We start from the raw sequence: 17769 nt of genomic DNA, 5'->3' as shown, positions 1-17769 counted from the left end.
GAGCCTGAACCAAATCAGTAAAGTTGTGGGCTGTAAAACTTAAACAGAAAGATGTTGAAAGGGTCAGGCTTTATCTGTGGATTTGTCAGTAAGTCTGACTACTTTCATTTTACACAGTCACTTGATGCACTGTTATATTTTAATATAAAATATTGATTACTGCAGCTTTCATTTAGCTTTGCAAATGTTTTATTGATGTACTGTAGCATTGGAAAATTATACAGTGTGAAATGAAACTGAATCATCCAGAAACAAAAATGTTTGGTTGGTAAACTAGTGGTGGAAAGGAAGATATTTTCAGTGGTCTGTTAATTGAGTCTGTCTCTGTGATGCACTCTCAGTGACTTGATACATGGATTGATTACACAATAAATGAATACACTGAAAGCTGTCCTTTGAGATAATGATCAGGCAGTGCAGCCAATATAAATGCATCAAGCTTTATGTTCCGCTGTCAGCCTTTCACAGCTTCTGCTTACTCACTCTACTGTACATTACTCCCTGACTTGGTTCTGTCTGACAGACAAATGAAAGTGCAATTTAAACCAGTGTTTTGGTTCTGGATGAGCTGGTTGTTTTTCTTTTTTCATTTCATGAGGAATTTTTCAACTCATTATGAGCCATATAAAATATATTACATACAGATCAATAAAAAGAATAGTTTTTCATCGTCAAACAAATGTAGATCTTATTCCATAACCACATAAAACAAATGTTTCATGTTGTCTGCATCAACAAAGCTCTGAGAGTTAACTTGAGCTGAAATACAAAGCTCTGTTTGGCTGGGCTGAACTTTGAATTGCAGCAACCACAAGAAATAATTTGGGGTTTTTTTTCATTCTATATAGATGGAAAATATTCTCAACTAGCACATGAACACTTTTTCAAACTGGATTATTTTCTTCCTTGAAGAATGTCCTGCAATACCTCAGATGTCTCCAGTGGCCTCTGACACGAACATTTTCGAGTTCTCTGCTGGAAAACAGACTTTTGTCACAGCAGTGGAAAATTAAGGAACAAATAAAACCAGAGAGACATTATAAATCCAGAGTGGTTTATTGGTTTTATCAGCTGGCAAGTTTGCCAAAGCACCATAAGAAACAAACTGAGCGATAACCCGCCTTTATACATTTCAATGGCAGCACGATGCATTCAGGAGCAGCGGTATTAAAGCATGAGTAAACAATCCAAACAAAACATAACACCTTCATTAAAGGGATTAATACATCTTTAAACAAAAGCACAACTTAGACAGTTTTCACACTTTGCATGCTATGCACTACACTTCTTACAGCTGACTGTAATTTTCAGGGAACTGAGCCACACTGCACTGAAACATACACTGGGAGAGGGGGGGAAGGGCAGCAGGACACTGCAGCCATAAACAGGGATTAAGAGAAGAACACGCAGATACTCACTCACTTCCATCTGAAATGCCAGCCAGCCAGCACTGTCCTGCTGCTGCTGCTGCTGTGTGCACGTGTGTGTGTGTGTATGTGTGCAAGTGTGTAATCATGTAGTGGGTGGGTATGTTGGGGAACAAATCAGCTTTGAGTAGTTGATCTGGAACAAAGTGGCTCAGGAAGCGAGCAGAGCTGTGATTTTATTCCCTAATGTTCGTGAACAACATTTATAATCAGGGTTTAGGGAGCGCAGGTTCGGGAGGACAGGGCAGATTTACAGGGACTCTCACATCGAAAACCAACCAGGAGACAAAGACAGACAGACAGTCAAGAGACACTGAGACAGTAAAGTATAGCTCAGTGCAAGCAAATTTAGAAAAGCCAAAAGGAAAAAAAAGGGCCTTAGATAATTTCAATGAGAGAGCCATGTGCTTGATAACAACAAATTTTACTTTCCTCCTCCGTTCCACGAACATGTATCTAACCTTAAATCACACAATGCGGCCACGCTTGCATGACCAAGCTTTTCTTAAGTGTTACTTTCGACAGGAAGAGGAGGATGGATTTCACTCATTTTAAGTACGCAGACATAGTAAATCTGTCCAACAGATTTCTGCGGGCTAGCAGCGGGGGCTGTAGACATAATAGGTCTTGGCAGTAGAAATGTGTGGCCTGAACCACATGATAACTATGATGACGACTATAGTGAGACTCCACTAAACTATCTAGTCATATGACTGCAGTGCTGAGGGAATTTTGACCTCAGGGACAAGTATCCCAAACAGCATGAAACACAAGCATTTTCTTGTCACTCAGTGTAACACACAGGGAATTCTTTTTCACAGTACAGTTTTTCTATCTCAGTCACTTGACAAGAGCAGAGGAACCATTTATTTGCACAAAAAAACAAACAAAAATAAAAATAAAAATAAAAAGGACACTCAAAAGTATGCACTCAAGTACAGCAAAGACTTTTAAGCTGGAAGAAAATCAAGTAAGTGAAGAATACTAAGGGGCTTTGGTCCCAGTCCCATTTTTTTTCCAAGTGCTTCAAAAGAGCAGAGCAGACTGCTGCAGAATGTTAAACACAGGTGCTTTGTCAAAGACAAACATGGCGCTACAGCATAGTCTTACTTACATTAAGAAAAATAAAAACAGCTAAACTCCATAGAGTATTTACATATTTTAGTCAGTGCATAATGGATATCTCTTCCATTTCTCTTTGTCAAATCTATACAAGTCCGTATAGAAAGCTCACTACAGCGTGAAGCGTCACAGGCGAGGAATGCTTGTGTTTAGAATTGGTACTCAATTGGTCTTGGCTTCAGAAAGTACCCAGCCAGCGCTTTCCTTATTAAGTAACAGAGACTTTGTTTACATGCAGAATGATGCTGGACTGCAGGCAGTGGAAGGTCCCCGTTCATATTAAGTTTCTGGAGGCTGCCCCCATTAGCATTCGTGTGACCGTCAGTGGCAGTTTTAGAGCATAATGCAATGAGCATACATTTCGACATTGTTGGTTTCTGTATTAAAACGAAAACATGCAGTTTCAAGGAGGAACAACTGGAGCAGTAACAAACAATCTGCGAAAACAGAAAGTTCTTTGTTTCGTATGAAACTAGTACCATTATATGACGGGCTGAGTAACATTTGGTAACATCATTCTGTAACAAAAATAAAAAGTAAAAAAATACCTGCAGTACCTTATTTACTTTTGACTCTGTCACAAAAATCTTGCCTTTGTATTCTGACCTTTATTCAGTTAAAACAGAAATATAAGCTGGGACAAAGGGATCTTTAAAAAGGTGGGTTAGAGTAACATGTAAACAGGTGTCAAAAAATTTTAAGTCTCAGCCCACTTGAGGAATGGAGAGTTGTGGCTGAAGTGGAGGCCCCAAAAATCTAGGATAATACACCTACTGGCGTGTGATGCAGAAATCATAAAATAAATTGTTTTTCAGCGAAAGGTTTGGATATAAAAATACAAGATAATACAAAAACAGAATCTTTTGGCATTGGTTGTTAAACAGGTAGGCCAGAACACAGAAAATCAGCTAACAAAGTGACAAAAACTTATTTTTCACTTCATTTTCTCCTTGAAGTTCTTTCTTGGCCATTTCATCCATTAAGTCCCATGCATCGCCTCCTTGTACCTCTTCATGACCAGTCAGATTTCAGACAGTAGGACAGACAGTGGACACCTATTTCCGAGCACGCTGCCTTGCCAGGCGCCTCATAAAGCAACAGGTTACTGCTGCGATGATGACGATGCCCACGAACAAGGCAGAGGAGACTCCGACAACCAAAGGGATGAGGAGGAGGTCAGCAGCTGGGGAAATGAGAGGGAAGGATGAAGTGATGTAAACTGGCGTTTGAAAGAAGACAGCAGAAGTGCTGTTTATCACTGAAAATTATTACTTATTTTCTTTTAAATAAGGAAAACGGAACAGGATGATTTGAAATTCTAACTTTATAGATATGCACAACCCTGCTTTCATTTTAATCTAATTGCACATGAGTAAATGTCAAATACATAGGAAAAAAATGTTGCCCTTGGGTAAATGGATTTGTTTGGTTGAAATTAATACAGACAGCACACATATTGATGAACACCAAGTTAATGGACTGTGCTGCTGGATAAACTAAAAGCACAGTTTGCTCTGGTGATTCTGTTATCTAGAGCAGTCCATTTAGTTTCAGCCTGGGATCCAGACCTGTGTACTCTATGTTAAACGAAAAAAAGGTCAACTAACTTTTGACAAATATTTTATATATACATTATACTTACATTTTTAGACTGCAAATAATCTTAATAATCTTCATAACAATAAAAATGTGCCTAAGATGCACTGAAGATCATTTCACTCAAACCACCTCCAGATGTAGAAGATACACATGTGGCCAAATGAATATATTATCAAACGAATGTATTATTAATCTGCAACCTTTTTGGTACTGGATTAATAATTTCAGTCATTTATTTCAAAGTCAAATGAAATTCTATCCGTACAGCACCATTCCATACAGAAACAGGTCATGGTACAATAAAAATATAATAAATAAAAAGCATAAAGCAATTTAATTTTTTCCCCAAGTAAAAATGCCAAATGTTTAATGGCTTCAAAAAAAAAAAAAAAAAACTCAGCTTGACAAACTAGCAGCCTTACTGGCAAATCAAGGTTTGAACCCAAGGACCACGACTCGTTTTCTTTCATTAAGTTTAAATTGCTGCTGTCAGGAAATCACAATTTTAGGTATTCAGGGCAGGAACAAGTGAGACTAAGTGCATATCTATATCTTTAAAATGTAAATCGAGGGGAACCATTATCAGCAAGCTGCTAAGGAAGGATGTTGAGAGTAATCAATCTACTAAAAATGTGTACGCAACATTCAAGGTCAAAGAGTAAATGCTGGAAATTTTCATGTGACATTTACTGACCAAAGGCCGCCAGTTTAACCCTGTTTGATTTGTCACTTCGATCCCCAATCAACCAGATTAAATCTTGGTGGGGAAGGTGAAAGAGTAACACTTGCCCCACAAACCCCAAAAGCAGTGTGGCTGTAAGTGAAGGACTGTGAATAGTAAATGAAGTCTGTTTGTAACGGCTCACATTTATCCAAGATGATTATGATAATTACCAAAAAAAAAAAAAAAAAAAAAAAAACACCCAGTAGGAGACACTTACCTCTGGCGTACAGGTAAACGGTCACTGCATTTGACTCTGCTTTGACCCCTGTGTTGTACCAGCCGCCATGCGGGTCTTTGCCCCACGCTTCGGCATGACAGGCATACATGCCCTGATCATCCATTGTCGCCGCGTGGACCCTCAGTCGGTAGCTGACAGCTGACAGGCGGTCAATGCTAACCTCGCTGCCGTTGGCGTAGATGATTGCAACACCATCGTACCTGAGAGCAGCTATCCGTCTGGGTTTTTCTACAACAGTGGGGACTGGCGGAGCAACATCAGATGCTGAACTCGCTCCCTTATTGATAACTGGTTCAGGGATTGGCCACCGCAGCCACAGCACCTGAGCTTCGGCGGGACCTGTAGTTGTCACGGTGGCGTTGCAGATGAGGGTGATGGTGCTGCCTCTTTTTAACAGGGGCCCTCGAGGGAGCTGAGCCACAGCTGAGACCAGCACATCTGTGAAAGTAAATGGTTTATAGAGGGTAAACTAGATATATGTGTCAGTTTGGGAGCAAAACTGAAATGTATGATTTTCATCTGCGGTAAACCAGATGTTTTGCATTTTCAGCAAAAATCTTAATAAGGTCTTAAACTTAATAAACCGAGTTTTGCTAACTTGCATTTGAGGAAAGTCAAACCACAGATTCAAGTTCTGGCAGTCTACACTTGAGCCAAACAATCACTGGAATATGACACTAGCTTATTACTTTTTTTCTTTTTCAGTAAAACCATACAGTAAACTTTAAAGTAAAATATTTCATAACATGAATCAAGATTTTGAGGGCAGCTATGAATGTTTTAGAAATTGTACATATTTATTAGAATCTTGGGACAGATTGGGTTTTGGAGGTCCTGTTGCAGACTTGAACCCAACACATTGCAGCCCAATGGCTCACAGCCCAGACCCCTGGGCCACCAAGACACTCTGTGAATCAAAAACCCTTTCTCCGACCAAAACAATGAAGCAGCTCCAGAAGAGAAAATGTAGTTAGCAGTGGAAAGAAAATAACACTTTGATGAAATCCAGTAACTGTAGTTGGCAGATTTACTTTTTTTCAAATAGAAACACTTATGATAACCCTTCTTTTTACTCTACATGTAATATATTCACCTATAGAAATGAAGCCGGTGTGTCACTGAGGACACAAGTAGTAGCACCTCTCACCTTTGGTCTTCAGGTTGACGGTGACTCCCTCAGACCTCTGGGTGAGAGTTGCTGGCGTAGACGGGCTGGGGTTTCTCCTTCCAGCGTACACGCTCACCACACACCGATACACCCCTGTGTCAGAGGGCCGGGCCGAGAACAGCTTCAGAGTGTACCTCCCATCCGCCACTTTCTCCATAGAGCCGCCACTAGCTCTGCTGAGGTCGTCCCCCCAGCTCACAACACCATCAGGGCTCATCCGGGCCACCTCCACCTTAAAATGAAATACAATGTGTCACTATGTGTTAAAGTGTAAATTGAAATCTGATTTATTTTAAGCCATTTACTAGAAACTGTGAATACTTTATTTTATTGCCAAATATTTCCTAAACTGTGCCATGGCTTACTAGATTGATGACTTCAAGCAAACACCAATGTCATGAGAACTAAAAGTCAGTTTCTTCACTTGAGCGAAAAAATTTCAAGCATCATTTCTCAAAATTTGAACAACTGAACCAGAACCAAAAATATGCCAAACTTACCTGTAATTTCTGATGAATAACCACATATAATATAACTGACAAAAAAAATGTCTGTTGATTATTATATGTTATTTTTCAATTAATCATCTTCAGTTTCATTCCCAGACTTTGCTCAGGCGTGATACTACAATTTTGATGTGAAATGTTTCATCTGTTGCTTCATTTTTGGGCATGTGTTTATACAAGAACAAATGAATATAATGAAAAACAGAATTACTGTACATCTACTTAAATTAAGTACTTTTACTTTTACCTCAACCACAGTGTGCAGGTCCAAAACAAACACACCAAGACTTCTAAGTGACCCTACTACCTGCAGCCAAACACCGTGAGCTGTAACCTTTAAATAAGTGAGAGGTGAGAATGACAGTACCTCAACTCCCCCGGTACCAACTAGGGCGCTGCTCACAGATCCCCTCTTCATCCACTGAACCAGCAGGCCCGAGTTTACTTCAGGAGGCAGCCCTAACACCTCACAGGTCAAGATGAGAGGCGAACCAATCTGCAGGGTCACCTCCCCTCTGGGCGAGGAAGTTACACTCAGAGACTCCGCTAGAGAGAGGAAGAGATGGAGGGAGAGACTTTAATAAAATTTTGAGCACCAGAAATCCTCCTTGGTGTGGAGCCTCAAACAAGCACTGTGACTGTGACAGTAAAAATCTTCACAGGAAGTGATACACAGCACAGCGAGAATCACTTCTGAGGGAAAGTAGTCCATCACATATTGCCACTATAAAATGGATTACTACCTTAACCAAGTAAAAATGCCTTAAATGTTGTTTACATAAACACCACTATCATTTTTATTAGACTCTTACTTATTCTTTTCCATAACCTTATCCGGCAACAACAGAGAAATAATCAAATTGTATTTATTCAAACAGGATAACAGTTTGGATAAATATAACACAAATTCTCACTGATTGTTATTTCATTATATGAGATTATAAAAGATTTTATATAAGATTTTTTTTTTTATTTATACTGGTATTTCCTGATATTGCTAAATAAAGGATGAAGTGACCTTATCTTATATATCTTCTATTCAAAGATATAAATGAAGTATAACAGTAGAAAAAAAACATAGCACTAATGAGTATGTTCAACTTTTTTAAATGAATTGAAATGTTATTAATACCCTGGTATAATTAGAAGATATCAACACTGATCTATTGTGTGCGCAAAGCCTCATTTAGCCACAACACTTCTCTAAACACAGATCTGCTCAATAATAGACACATTATTTATGCAGACAAAAGCAGACATGTCAGACCATTGTATTACTCAGACAACACAATATACAGTTAAGTAGTGCTTGTCAGCGAGTGCCCATAAGAAACAATGCACGCATTGATGAGCTTGAGTTCAAATTCCTCAACTTCAGCTTCCATTTTATTGCTGAAGAGAAAAAAAATTACCTAAATAACTTTTAGCTCCGGTACGTAGTTACACTTTCATTGGCAAAGACGAATAAAAAAACAACATGAAAACGCATTTGGACAGAATAAGAAAAGAATTCAGAATTTCATGCTCAGTTGTGTGTGAGTCTTAGACTCCTATTAATCTAACTAAAATTAAAATATTATGCACAAGGGAGAGGCTGGGAAGGTAAAACATTAACAGTGCTTCCTATGAGCAAATATTTCAAGAATGTACGCATGGGGTTAACTTCCCTTTCCAGTAGGTGTCTGAGGTAGGACTGCTGTTCTGACAGCAATGGACACGTCTGTCTGACAGAAAGACAGTCATCCTCTTTGAGGCCAAGGTGGGAGAAAAGATTACTTAATCCTTCAGATCTACACAAGCACTTTAGAAATTAAATTGAGCCACGCGGCAAAGCAACAGGCAGTTATCCAGCTGCCCAGCCAGCCTGCTATCGACCTATCAAATCCAGCTGGATAATCAGCAAGAGAGCTGAACATTTAGCTTGTCAGTCATGTAGCTGGACAGCAGACAGAGCAGCAAGTAGATCTGCAAATACCCAACAGACAGATAATTAATTGGTGCCCATTTTGATGTTTAAACAAATTTTTCGAACTAAAGTGCAATATATTTGATAGTTCCAGGTTCTCAAATGGGAAAATTTGCTGCTTTTCTATGTTTTCTAGTGTTTGTTGACCAAAGGATTACTTGATTAATCAAGAAAATAAGAGGCAGATTCATCTAACGGTAAGATGTCCATCAAGCCACGCATGCAGCTAATCAGAAACCCCAACACTTACTGCATCAAAACACCCGACAAACAAGGCAACAAGTTAAATACAGATGTGCATCCAGTTATTTAATCAGCTGCCTATCCATCCTGTCAGTAAACTGCTGAGTCAGCCAGCCAGCAGAGCCTGATATTCAGTTAAGCTCTAAGTAACACAAACACCCAGGGCCTGACTCTCCAATCTGGAAAGAGTCCAATGTACTCAACAGCAGTAGAAGTCCAGGCCGACTGACGCCACTTCCTTGGCAACAACAGAGACAGAATCAAGAGCCTTGAAGTGACGAGTAGAAACCAAACTTCAGATGTTTTAGTTTTATTGTCGCACATTTACTCTGTAACTGGAGCAGCCAATTTTATTATATGATGCCCTCTTTCCTTACCGTGGTTCACTCTGTCACAGATTGACAGCAGTAAGATTTTATTACTTTTATTCTGTCTTTCAAATGTATGTACAATCACAGTACAAAATAATCCGATGTTGTGCAATGTTCATGCTACGGTATGACCTTGGCACTTCATACATGTTGTCATAGTTTTGGCAAATGCAAGCACAAAGACTGGCATAGTGTCTATGTCACACTGACCTAGTTGCTGAACGGTCAAGTTGCCAACATCCAGCGTCCTCTGTGCAATCTTCTGCCACGATCGATCAGGGTCCAGAATCCACTGCGAGGCCTCACAGAAATACGAGCCGGTGTCATCTGGCTGTACCGCTCTCATCTTCATCACGTACACGCCCTGCCCGCCCTCCCCGTTCCTCTTCTCCAGCGTGATCTCTCCATCATCGTATCGCTTCTTGTATGAACGTCCGGGGACGATCCCCAGCATGTTGTCGATGGAGATAATCTCTCTAACGGTGCTGACCTCTCCTCCAGCTCCGATCCCCGAACCCTCTCCACCGTTACGCTTCCCAAACGTGATGGACAGATGGGTGAGCTGCTCAGACTGGATGCTGGCTGAGCATGTCAGTGTTAATTCAGCCCCTTCCGGCATCGGCTGGCCAGTGAGTGAGCGGGAGTAGCTGATCTGGAGTGTGTCAGGGATCACTGAAGAAGACACAGACAGACAATTATATTACATCAAGCTGCTGCAGGAGCCAGATGAGAGAAAAAAAACTGAGGCAAATTTAATTTCTATTGCCTGTGTGCTGTTCAGATATTTCTATGTTTAGAACCCTGAGGCAAATTATGAAATAAGGTTGCTGAGAGTGACTCCATGACTTTTACCACCCTTGGCTTTGGGCACTAAAGAAAGGCGGATTAGCAGACTGTTGTGAAAATCACATACTGAGCTGCAAAACTAAGACTCAAACACAAACACAAACTTAGTAGTACACAAACAAGATGATGAACAGAAACAGATTTGGTAACCATAGGAATGGCATGAAATTGCCAGAATATTTTGGAAAGCCCGATCAAATGGATCTTAGAGGAAGTGTAACAAGTCTGTAGTGAGAAAGAGAAACAGAAAAGAAGAAGCAGAGTACAAAGTCCAGATGGTAAGTATAAATAATAGCTTAGAATGAGGCATGTCATCATGCACCAAGTTAAACACATAGTAGAATTAATCATGGGAAAATGTCATCCATCTGGCTGATAAACTGCAAAGTTGTTGAAAAAATCTTATCTCATACAATCACGACAAAAGATGAAGATGTCCCCATTGAACTATGACTGTCAACTAGTCACAACAAGGGCTGGGCATCGTTTAAAGTTTTGTGATAGTGGTTGGTGATGTAATACAAGATCTGTGTTACTTATGCCAATGAAAATCTTTTCCACTGTCTTGCTTTCAGAAATATCATCAGGTTTTCTGTGACACCTCTCATGCCACTGACTTCAAAAGGCTAAACACAAGCAGGCACATTTTTAAATAAATCTGATCAAAGAATAAGTCTATAGGATTGTGAATCTGACCAGATACGTGATGCCAGCTGGTGATACTTGACATGTTCTGATACTCTGTGCTACAGACACATTTCCATTAAAACCCCCACAAAATAAAGATGCAATAATCAGCTGTAGGTGCTAAAAAAAAACAAAATCAAAACAAGAACAGAAAGAAGCTCATTACTCTGTGCCATAGAGATCTACTGCAGCCTAAAAACGATTAATAACACAACCATGAGCCACATTGTTGCACTGGGAGACATTTTCCTTCATTAAAATCATGGCCACTGTAGTTTATTTTGAGTGTAACCCACATACAGATTCTTGCTAAGGAAAAGAATTCCCTAATGCACCAAATTCACAGCTGAAAACACTCCCAGTGAAAATGCATGATTTACCTCTGTTTACCCCAGTTTAATTAATTTAATTAAAAACTAAAACTACGTATTCAGAATTTCAATAGCAACCAATGAGCTTGAAGCTGAGACCCAGAGACAGGTTTAAGTATCAACAGTCCCCATATCTTACCTTTTACAGTTACAGTGGCGCTGTAGTTCCCCTGGTAGGTGCTATCCGTGCTGGGTGTGTAGCACTCGTAATTACCCTGATCTTCTGCCCGGAGTCTCTGGATCGCCAATCGGACCATGTCCCCAGAGTCCCTCTCTATCCTCACCTCCCCGTTCCTCACCCGGGCTTGGAACGGAGCATAGGGGAAACCCTTGTCCCTGGTGGACACCACTCCCATCTGCCTCCCAGCGGCATTATCCCTGTACAAGAACCACTCAAAGTCCTGCGTACGTGGGCCTTCATATCCTGATACAGCACAAGGCAGGGAGAGGGAGAACCCTGCCACCCGGTAGAGGGGTCCTTTCGGAAGAGTTACGTCGCGACACACAGCATACTGGAGCACTGTGAAAGAAAAACATGAAGAGATGGCAAGAGCATGAAAGACGAGAAGAGCGGGAAAGATTGAAAACAGTAACAATATCACTTTGTGTTGTGGGTCACAGTTTTGCCTCGCAGCATGTTTAGTACACAGACTCACTGATCAATATCCTGGGCTGATGACTAACAGGGAATCAATACATTAAATAGCTGTGGAGAAAAACACTCGGGCTGGGCCTGGGCCAGCTCCATGTGAAGACAACTGCGCGTTTAATAAATTAAATACAATCATCTCAGTGGGATTCTTTTCTCATTCTCTCATTATTTTTATTGGGGCTTGGATTTAAAGAAAGATTCCTCTAAAAAAGAAGAAGAAGAAAAACTAGTTTGCAGTCTTACAAAGAGTGCCACAATTATAGTAATACATGTAGGTATATACTGTATTTCACACCATGCCTGCAACCAACGAACCTTTTCACTATCAATTGCTGATTATTTTCTCAAGTAATTGTTTGGTCTGTAAAATGACATAAATAGCTTCAAAAAATGTCCACCATTTTTCCTAAAGCCTAAGGTCACATGTTAACAGTCTAAAACTGAAGCATTTAGCATTTACTATAACCTAAGAAAAAAGAAAAGCAGGACAATGTCCACAATTCAGAGGCTGAATCAGGTTCTGTTTGGCATTTTGTCTTAACAAATGACCTGAATGGTTCATTGATTATTAATTAGTTACATCTTTATTTTCTGACGATCAACCGATCGATTATTGATCAATCCTATTAACATATAAATCTGAACAACTCAACAGCAGCATGTCTTTCCCAAATGCAGCAACAGAGCCATTACACTCTGCCAAACTTCTGCAGATAAAGGCAGGTGAACGGTCTGCGTACTTTGTAGGTCTCCATGAAACTGTGGATTATTGTGAGCAGCTGTGTTTTTGTATTTAGAAAAAGGTGTTGCTGTTGAGTTATCCAAACGCAGAAAACAAAAGGTCACTGGGTGGGTCACACTGGAATGAGCTAAACCTGATATCTTCAGTGCAAGTCACACTGAAACTGAGGGGAAAGACTTTAATCCTCATCGCTTTACAGTTAAGTGGGATTCTGGTAACATGGCAGATTTTCAGTGTTCTGGTTATGGGCAAAAATATTCAGTGTGAAGGCCTCAGGGCAGAGACCAACTTCTAGATTCGAGTGTCATTGTATTTTACTGGGGTTCACTGTCTGGTTGCATAGCCACACTCCCCCCTCTCCCTGAGACCAGTTACAACACTGAAACCCTCTTTCAGTGCCTGTGGCACTGAAACTTCTCATGAGACTAGTGCTCATGATAAGGGAAGTGGCCCAAAATATTCACATACTGATACTGAGTCAGTCAAAAGTAAAGGTAACATGAAACGGAATTTCCCACATTGTAAAGCACATAATTTCCTCTTTTCAAAGTAGTAAGTCTAATCTGAGATGGCATAAATGCACAGAAACAGATCTGAAGAAATATCATCCTTTTATAACTAAATTTGTTTCACTTCCTAACAGCACAAACTATGTAATAGATTTATTTCAAGGCCGGTGATGGGGTTGTTGAAGTTTTTTGTGTAGGTAATCTGATGAGAAAAGTAGTCTGTAAATGTCTGTCTGCTGCAGCAAGGCAATTTCTTTCTGGTGTTATGTTTAACTGATAGCAAACCGTAGGATGTTGTTGTTGTCATTAAAAGTTTAAATATGCTATAATATGCTATCCAACGCTAACGGTGCCAAAAACTGAAGAACAATCTCATCACATTTGTTACGTCAGGATACATCTCATTTGTAACACCCGGCAAACACACACCCAAAAACTGACAATGAACAAAGATCTGCACCAGCTTCCACGCCCATTTACTTCACCTACAACGGATAAGTACCTGAACAACTAGAAATACTAGATGGGTGAATTCTGGCCCTTCCTAAGTGTGTATGTGTGTCTCTGTGCGTGTCAGACCTAAAAAAAACTGGAGCTTCCTTCTTGGACTGAAGCATGGCCCGATAACAACACGCCCATAGATAATGACATGGGAGACTAGTGGGAGGCTTAAGCGGATCAACTCCTAATTAACATTGGGCTTGGACTGATAGGGCTGGGGGACACTACAACGCACAATGCTCAATTCTGTCTGGATTAGATACTGTATGGGGGGGGGCAATTTTCTTATCAAGAACCCATAAAGAGAATAATGATGGACCACCATACAATTCTGTCCCAAGGAAGTCAGTTGTCAGTTCTCTTACGATATACCGCCTCTGCAAAAATACCTTCAACAGCTAACTCTTCCTGAACGCCTCATCTTATCAGCAGGTACATTTTTTATTCGCTGTCACTCAATTTCAATTTTCAAAATTCAAAACTTTAATTCCATTTCATCAGCCACTGATAAGAATTTACTTTGGTGAGTTCCCATGAAGCAAGTCAATAAACAGAAATGGCCACAGTGAAGGGACAAACAAAGTGGCAAAAACATAAAAACGACCATAGTAAAACAATAAAAACTTCAGGCTATAAAAAAAAGTTCAAAGAAATATAATAACATGAAAAACTTTTGAGACTTCCTGGATGTGACACCAAGAACTGACTTTATTGGCAAAACAAACACCTGTTTCTGTGGCACACCAGACTCAGCATTCATCAAACAATATGAAAGTGATGTCTGTTTGATAGCGAAGTGCCCTAATAGTCATTTCTGCTCTTGGATTGCAGGTAATAAAAATGACCACAGACCACAGGAATCTGAGAGATGCTGATAACAGCCCCATGGACGAGCCAGCACAGCAGACCACGGCTAAAAGATGGCAAAAAAAACTAAAGCGTGAAAAACAATAAGGCACATGATCTCTAAATTAAATGTCTGGCTGGTAGGCCTGAAGAAACAATCATGCAAATGCATGTCCGTGTGACAGATGGCGAGGCGGTTTTGTCGTTGTGTACACAGCAAACGGGTACAATACAGACGCGGCTGCACTCACCCCAGTGTAGAAAAACGAATAATGCTGTTTTCATCGAAGCCATCATGGTCCTCATCTACCCCCCCGATGTCCACAGCGGATTATGTTGAGTCAGATTTCTCTCTGTGTGTTCCTGTGACCGTTTATCGCCGATCATAGTTCATACCCGCAGTGGAGAGCGACTGTCTTCAAAAGAGGGATCGAAAGACATGAACGGATTATTGGTGAGGTGGAAAAGAACAAACAGACATGTAAATACTAATGTGTGACAATGTAGCACTGATTACACAGAGACAGACAGACAGGAGAGTTAGCGCCATCGGCGAACTGCACAGCGAATGAATATTAGTACAAGAATAAACGTGCAAAGCTGCGGATTTAATCACCTTTGTTTCATGCACCGTCGCATCTCCGTCACCACATCGGCTGGTCCATAATATCCCGCTTTGCGTTTAGATTATACCGCCTCGTCAGGCATGCCGTCCAGTACAGCTATGGAGTGGTTGGCATCACAGGGGGTTAGGGTGTGTGTGTGTGTGTGTGTGTGTGTCTGTGTGTGTTTGAGGAGGAGGAGGAGGAGGAGGAGGGGGGGGGGGGGGGGTTGGTAACCAAAAAGGGAGGAGCATCCCTGCAAAAAAAAAAAAAAAAAAAGCATGTGGGAAATAGATGTCAAACTGGTGCCATTGGTCAAGAGAGGGACGATGGCATTTTGAACCAATGATAATAGAGTGTTGAAAAGGGCGGTTAAAAAACGTCGAACCGCAAGGGGGCGCCAGAGCAAAACACATGTAACCGCCCTGTAGAAAAGGCCCTATAAGGTTAATGGTTTATGTAAAGTATGAGTAACAGTGGTGGAAGAAGTAGGTAAAAATAATCCATCATAACAAAAGTCTTAAGTAAAAGTACAGAAGTATAATCAGAAAAAATATTAAGTATCAAAAGTACTTCTGCTGCAGAAAAAGGGCTCCTGTGGCTAATGTTATTATTGTATACTACACAACTTGATTGTTAATACTGATGCATTAACGTATAAGTAGTATCTTACTGTTGTAACAGGTCAATGTGGAGCTAGTTTTGTCTACTTTACACATTTAGGTGTAGTTCAGTGGTTCCCCACCAACGGTTTTGTATGACAACTGTATTTCATGACTGAAACTAATTTTTAAAAAATGAAATGCAATTTTCATCACATTTCATTTGACAAAAGGCAACATTCACCACGCCTTCAAGAGTCTTACCCATCAAAACCAGTAGGGCGGATAACAATCATTTGGATGAATCATGTCAGTCAGAGGACACTATTTGTGTACTTTGTGGATTTACGATTAAGGTTGCCATGTCTACCTAGAGGAATCAGGGCTTGTAGTGAGTCACTTCAAAATAAACATACAGTTTTTTTCTTTTTCTTTTTTTTTTTTTTTTACCTGTCCATGCTTTGTTTGGGCTTGTTGGCTTGTGGCTTAGGCCAACTCAAGCACATAAACACCACAGATTAAATATAATCTGTCAGTCATCCCCTTTTACTGGCATCTTTGTGTAATTGCTGATACATTTTTTGTGTACTTCTGCTTCTTATATCCCCTGTCCTTATCTATCTCTACACTGAAAAAAATGTTTTGTTGACTTTACTCAATTTTAATATTGAAAGTGGTTGCACACAATACATTAATCTAAATCTAGACATATTTTTTAAGTTGGCTGTACTTAATATTTTTGTGTAATTTCAAATAGATTATGTAAGCAGTTTCAGCTCAAAAATTCTGAGTAGTTGTTACTCTGATTTCCTAAGTAGTTCTAACTAAACCCATGTTTAATTTACTTAAATTCATTATGTAATTCAGATATTGTTAATTTATTATTGTTTTAAATTAAATTAAATTGTTTTATTCTAGATGAATGTATTGTGTGCAACCACTAACAAAATAGTTAACCACAATATATGAATTACATAATGAAATTAAGTAAATTAAACACAGGTTTAGTTAGAATTACTAAGGAAATACAAAAAAGTAACAAATACTCAGAATTTTTGTGCTGAAACTGCTTATATAATTTATTTGAAATTACTAGTACACTCAACTTAAAAAATATGTCTGGATTTAGATGAATGTTTTGCGTGCAACCACTTTCAATATGAAAATTGAGTAAATTCAACAAAATATTTTTTTTAGTGTATACAGCTGACATGTGATACATCCATGTGACACCACCAAGCAATAGTTTTTGGTTGTTTTTTTTTTCCACAGAAGGGAGTTTAACATGTCACAGCAGGAAAAGTACAGTTGTAAATGTTAAAATTAATTATGTATTAAGATACTAGAACAGAACACAGAACACAAACAAACACATGCATTGAATGGGTTTAGAATATGCGTGTGTGTGTTTGTGGAAATATGTATGCTGTCATGGATGTGTGTGGATTTTTATTTTATTTGTGTGTTTATGTGCACATAAGTGTGCCTTTGTGTGTGTGTGTGAGTGTGTGTTTGCAAGTTTGGTCATATTTGTGTGTCATGCATCACTCTCTGCATTGAGTTGGGGATTGTTTTATTTGACCACAAGATGGCGACATTCAATTACCATACTGAGAGCTCCAATCATTTACATGCACCCTACATGCACCCTACATGTACCACAAAGAAAGCTTCAAAACAATGAAAATAAAAATGAGAATTTTACTAGTGTATTATAATAATTAGCACATTTGTTTTCTGTCCATGTTACTATTAGGCAGATAACTGTAAAACACATCTGGACCCCAGTCACAAGGATTCTTGTGTATTGATATCCACTATTTTTAGTTCTTAGTTCCTAAAACCTGAATCATCCATATGTGAGGTTTTTGCAGCAACAATTTTCATGAGCTGACAGTGATGTAAAACAGTGATAAAACCCAGCTAACATTTCTGTGGCCTGCAAAGGCAGCACTGCTTTATTCCCTCCTTCTCTGTCTATGTATTGCCCCTCAAAGGACGAGCAATAAATGAGTCCAATCAGTTACTGAACTATTTTTCCACGCTT

At 39.6% G+C, this 17769-nt stretch overlaps 1 protein-coding gene across 2 annotated transcripts; it reads right to left on the bottom strand.

Annotated features, from left to right (window-relative positions):
• Positions 1 to 1044: 1044 nt before the first annotated feature.
• On the bottom strand, positions 1045 to 15273 carry igsf8 (immunoglobulin superfamily, member 8). Of its 2 annotated transcripts, none has more exons than XM_041034716.1 (8): positions 15135 to 15273; positions 14770 to 14934; positions 11408 to 11788; positions 9575 to 10036; positions 7152 to 7330; positions 6258 to 6510; positions 5090 to 5548; positions 1045 to 3732 (listed from the first exon to the last, which is right to left on the bottom strand). In XM_041034716.1, exons 2-8 carry the CDS (start codon positions 14822 to 14824, stop codon positions 3605 to 3607), a joined length of 1917 nt encoding a protein of 638 aa, XP_040890650.1. In that variant the 5' UTR covers positions 14825 to 14934; positions 15135 to 15273; the 3' UTR covers positions 1045 to 3604. The 2 variants fall into 2 exon arrangements, with proteins under 2 accessions (XP_040890650.1, XP_040890651.1); XM_041034717.1 differs by having other exon boundaries at positions 14770 to 14930; positions 15135 to 15267.
• Positions 15274 to 17769: the final 2496 nt, after the last annotated feature.

The sequence above is a fragment of the Toxotes jaculatrix genome, chromosome 3 (assembly GCF_017976425.1).
Source record: "Toxotes jaculatrix isolate fToxJac2 chromosome 3, fToxJac2.pri, whole genome shotgun sequence".
NCBI lineage: Eukaryota > Metazoa > Chordata > Actinopteri > Toxotidae > Toxotes > Toxotes jaculatrix.
Note: the sequence above shows the minus strand (reverse complement) of the source record. Positions and strands in the feature narration are given on the sequence as shown.

Excerpts from the sequence above, each read along its gene's own strand:
- igsf8 (XM_041034716.1), bottom strand. The coding sequence starts at position 14,824 with ATGAGGACCATGATGGCTTCGATGAAAACAGCATTATTCGTTTTTCTA. Across the intron at positions 11,789-14,769 it reads ATTCGTTTTTCTACACTGGG|TGCTCCAGTATGCTGTGTGT; the intron begins GTGAGTGCAGCC and ends TTTCTTTCACAG. Across the intron at positions 7,331-9,574 it reads CTTGACCGTTCAGCAACTAG|CGGAGTCTCTGAGTGTAACT; the intron begins GTCAGTGTGACA and ends TCCTCTCTCTAG.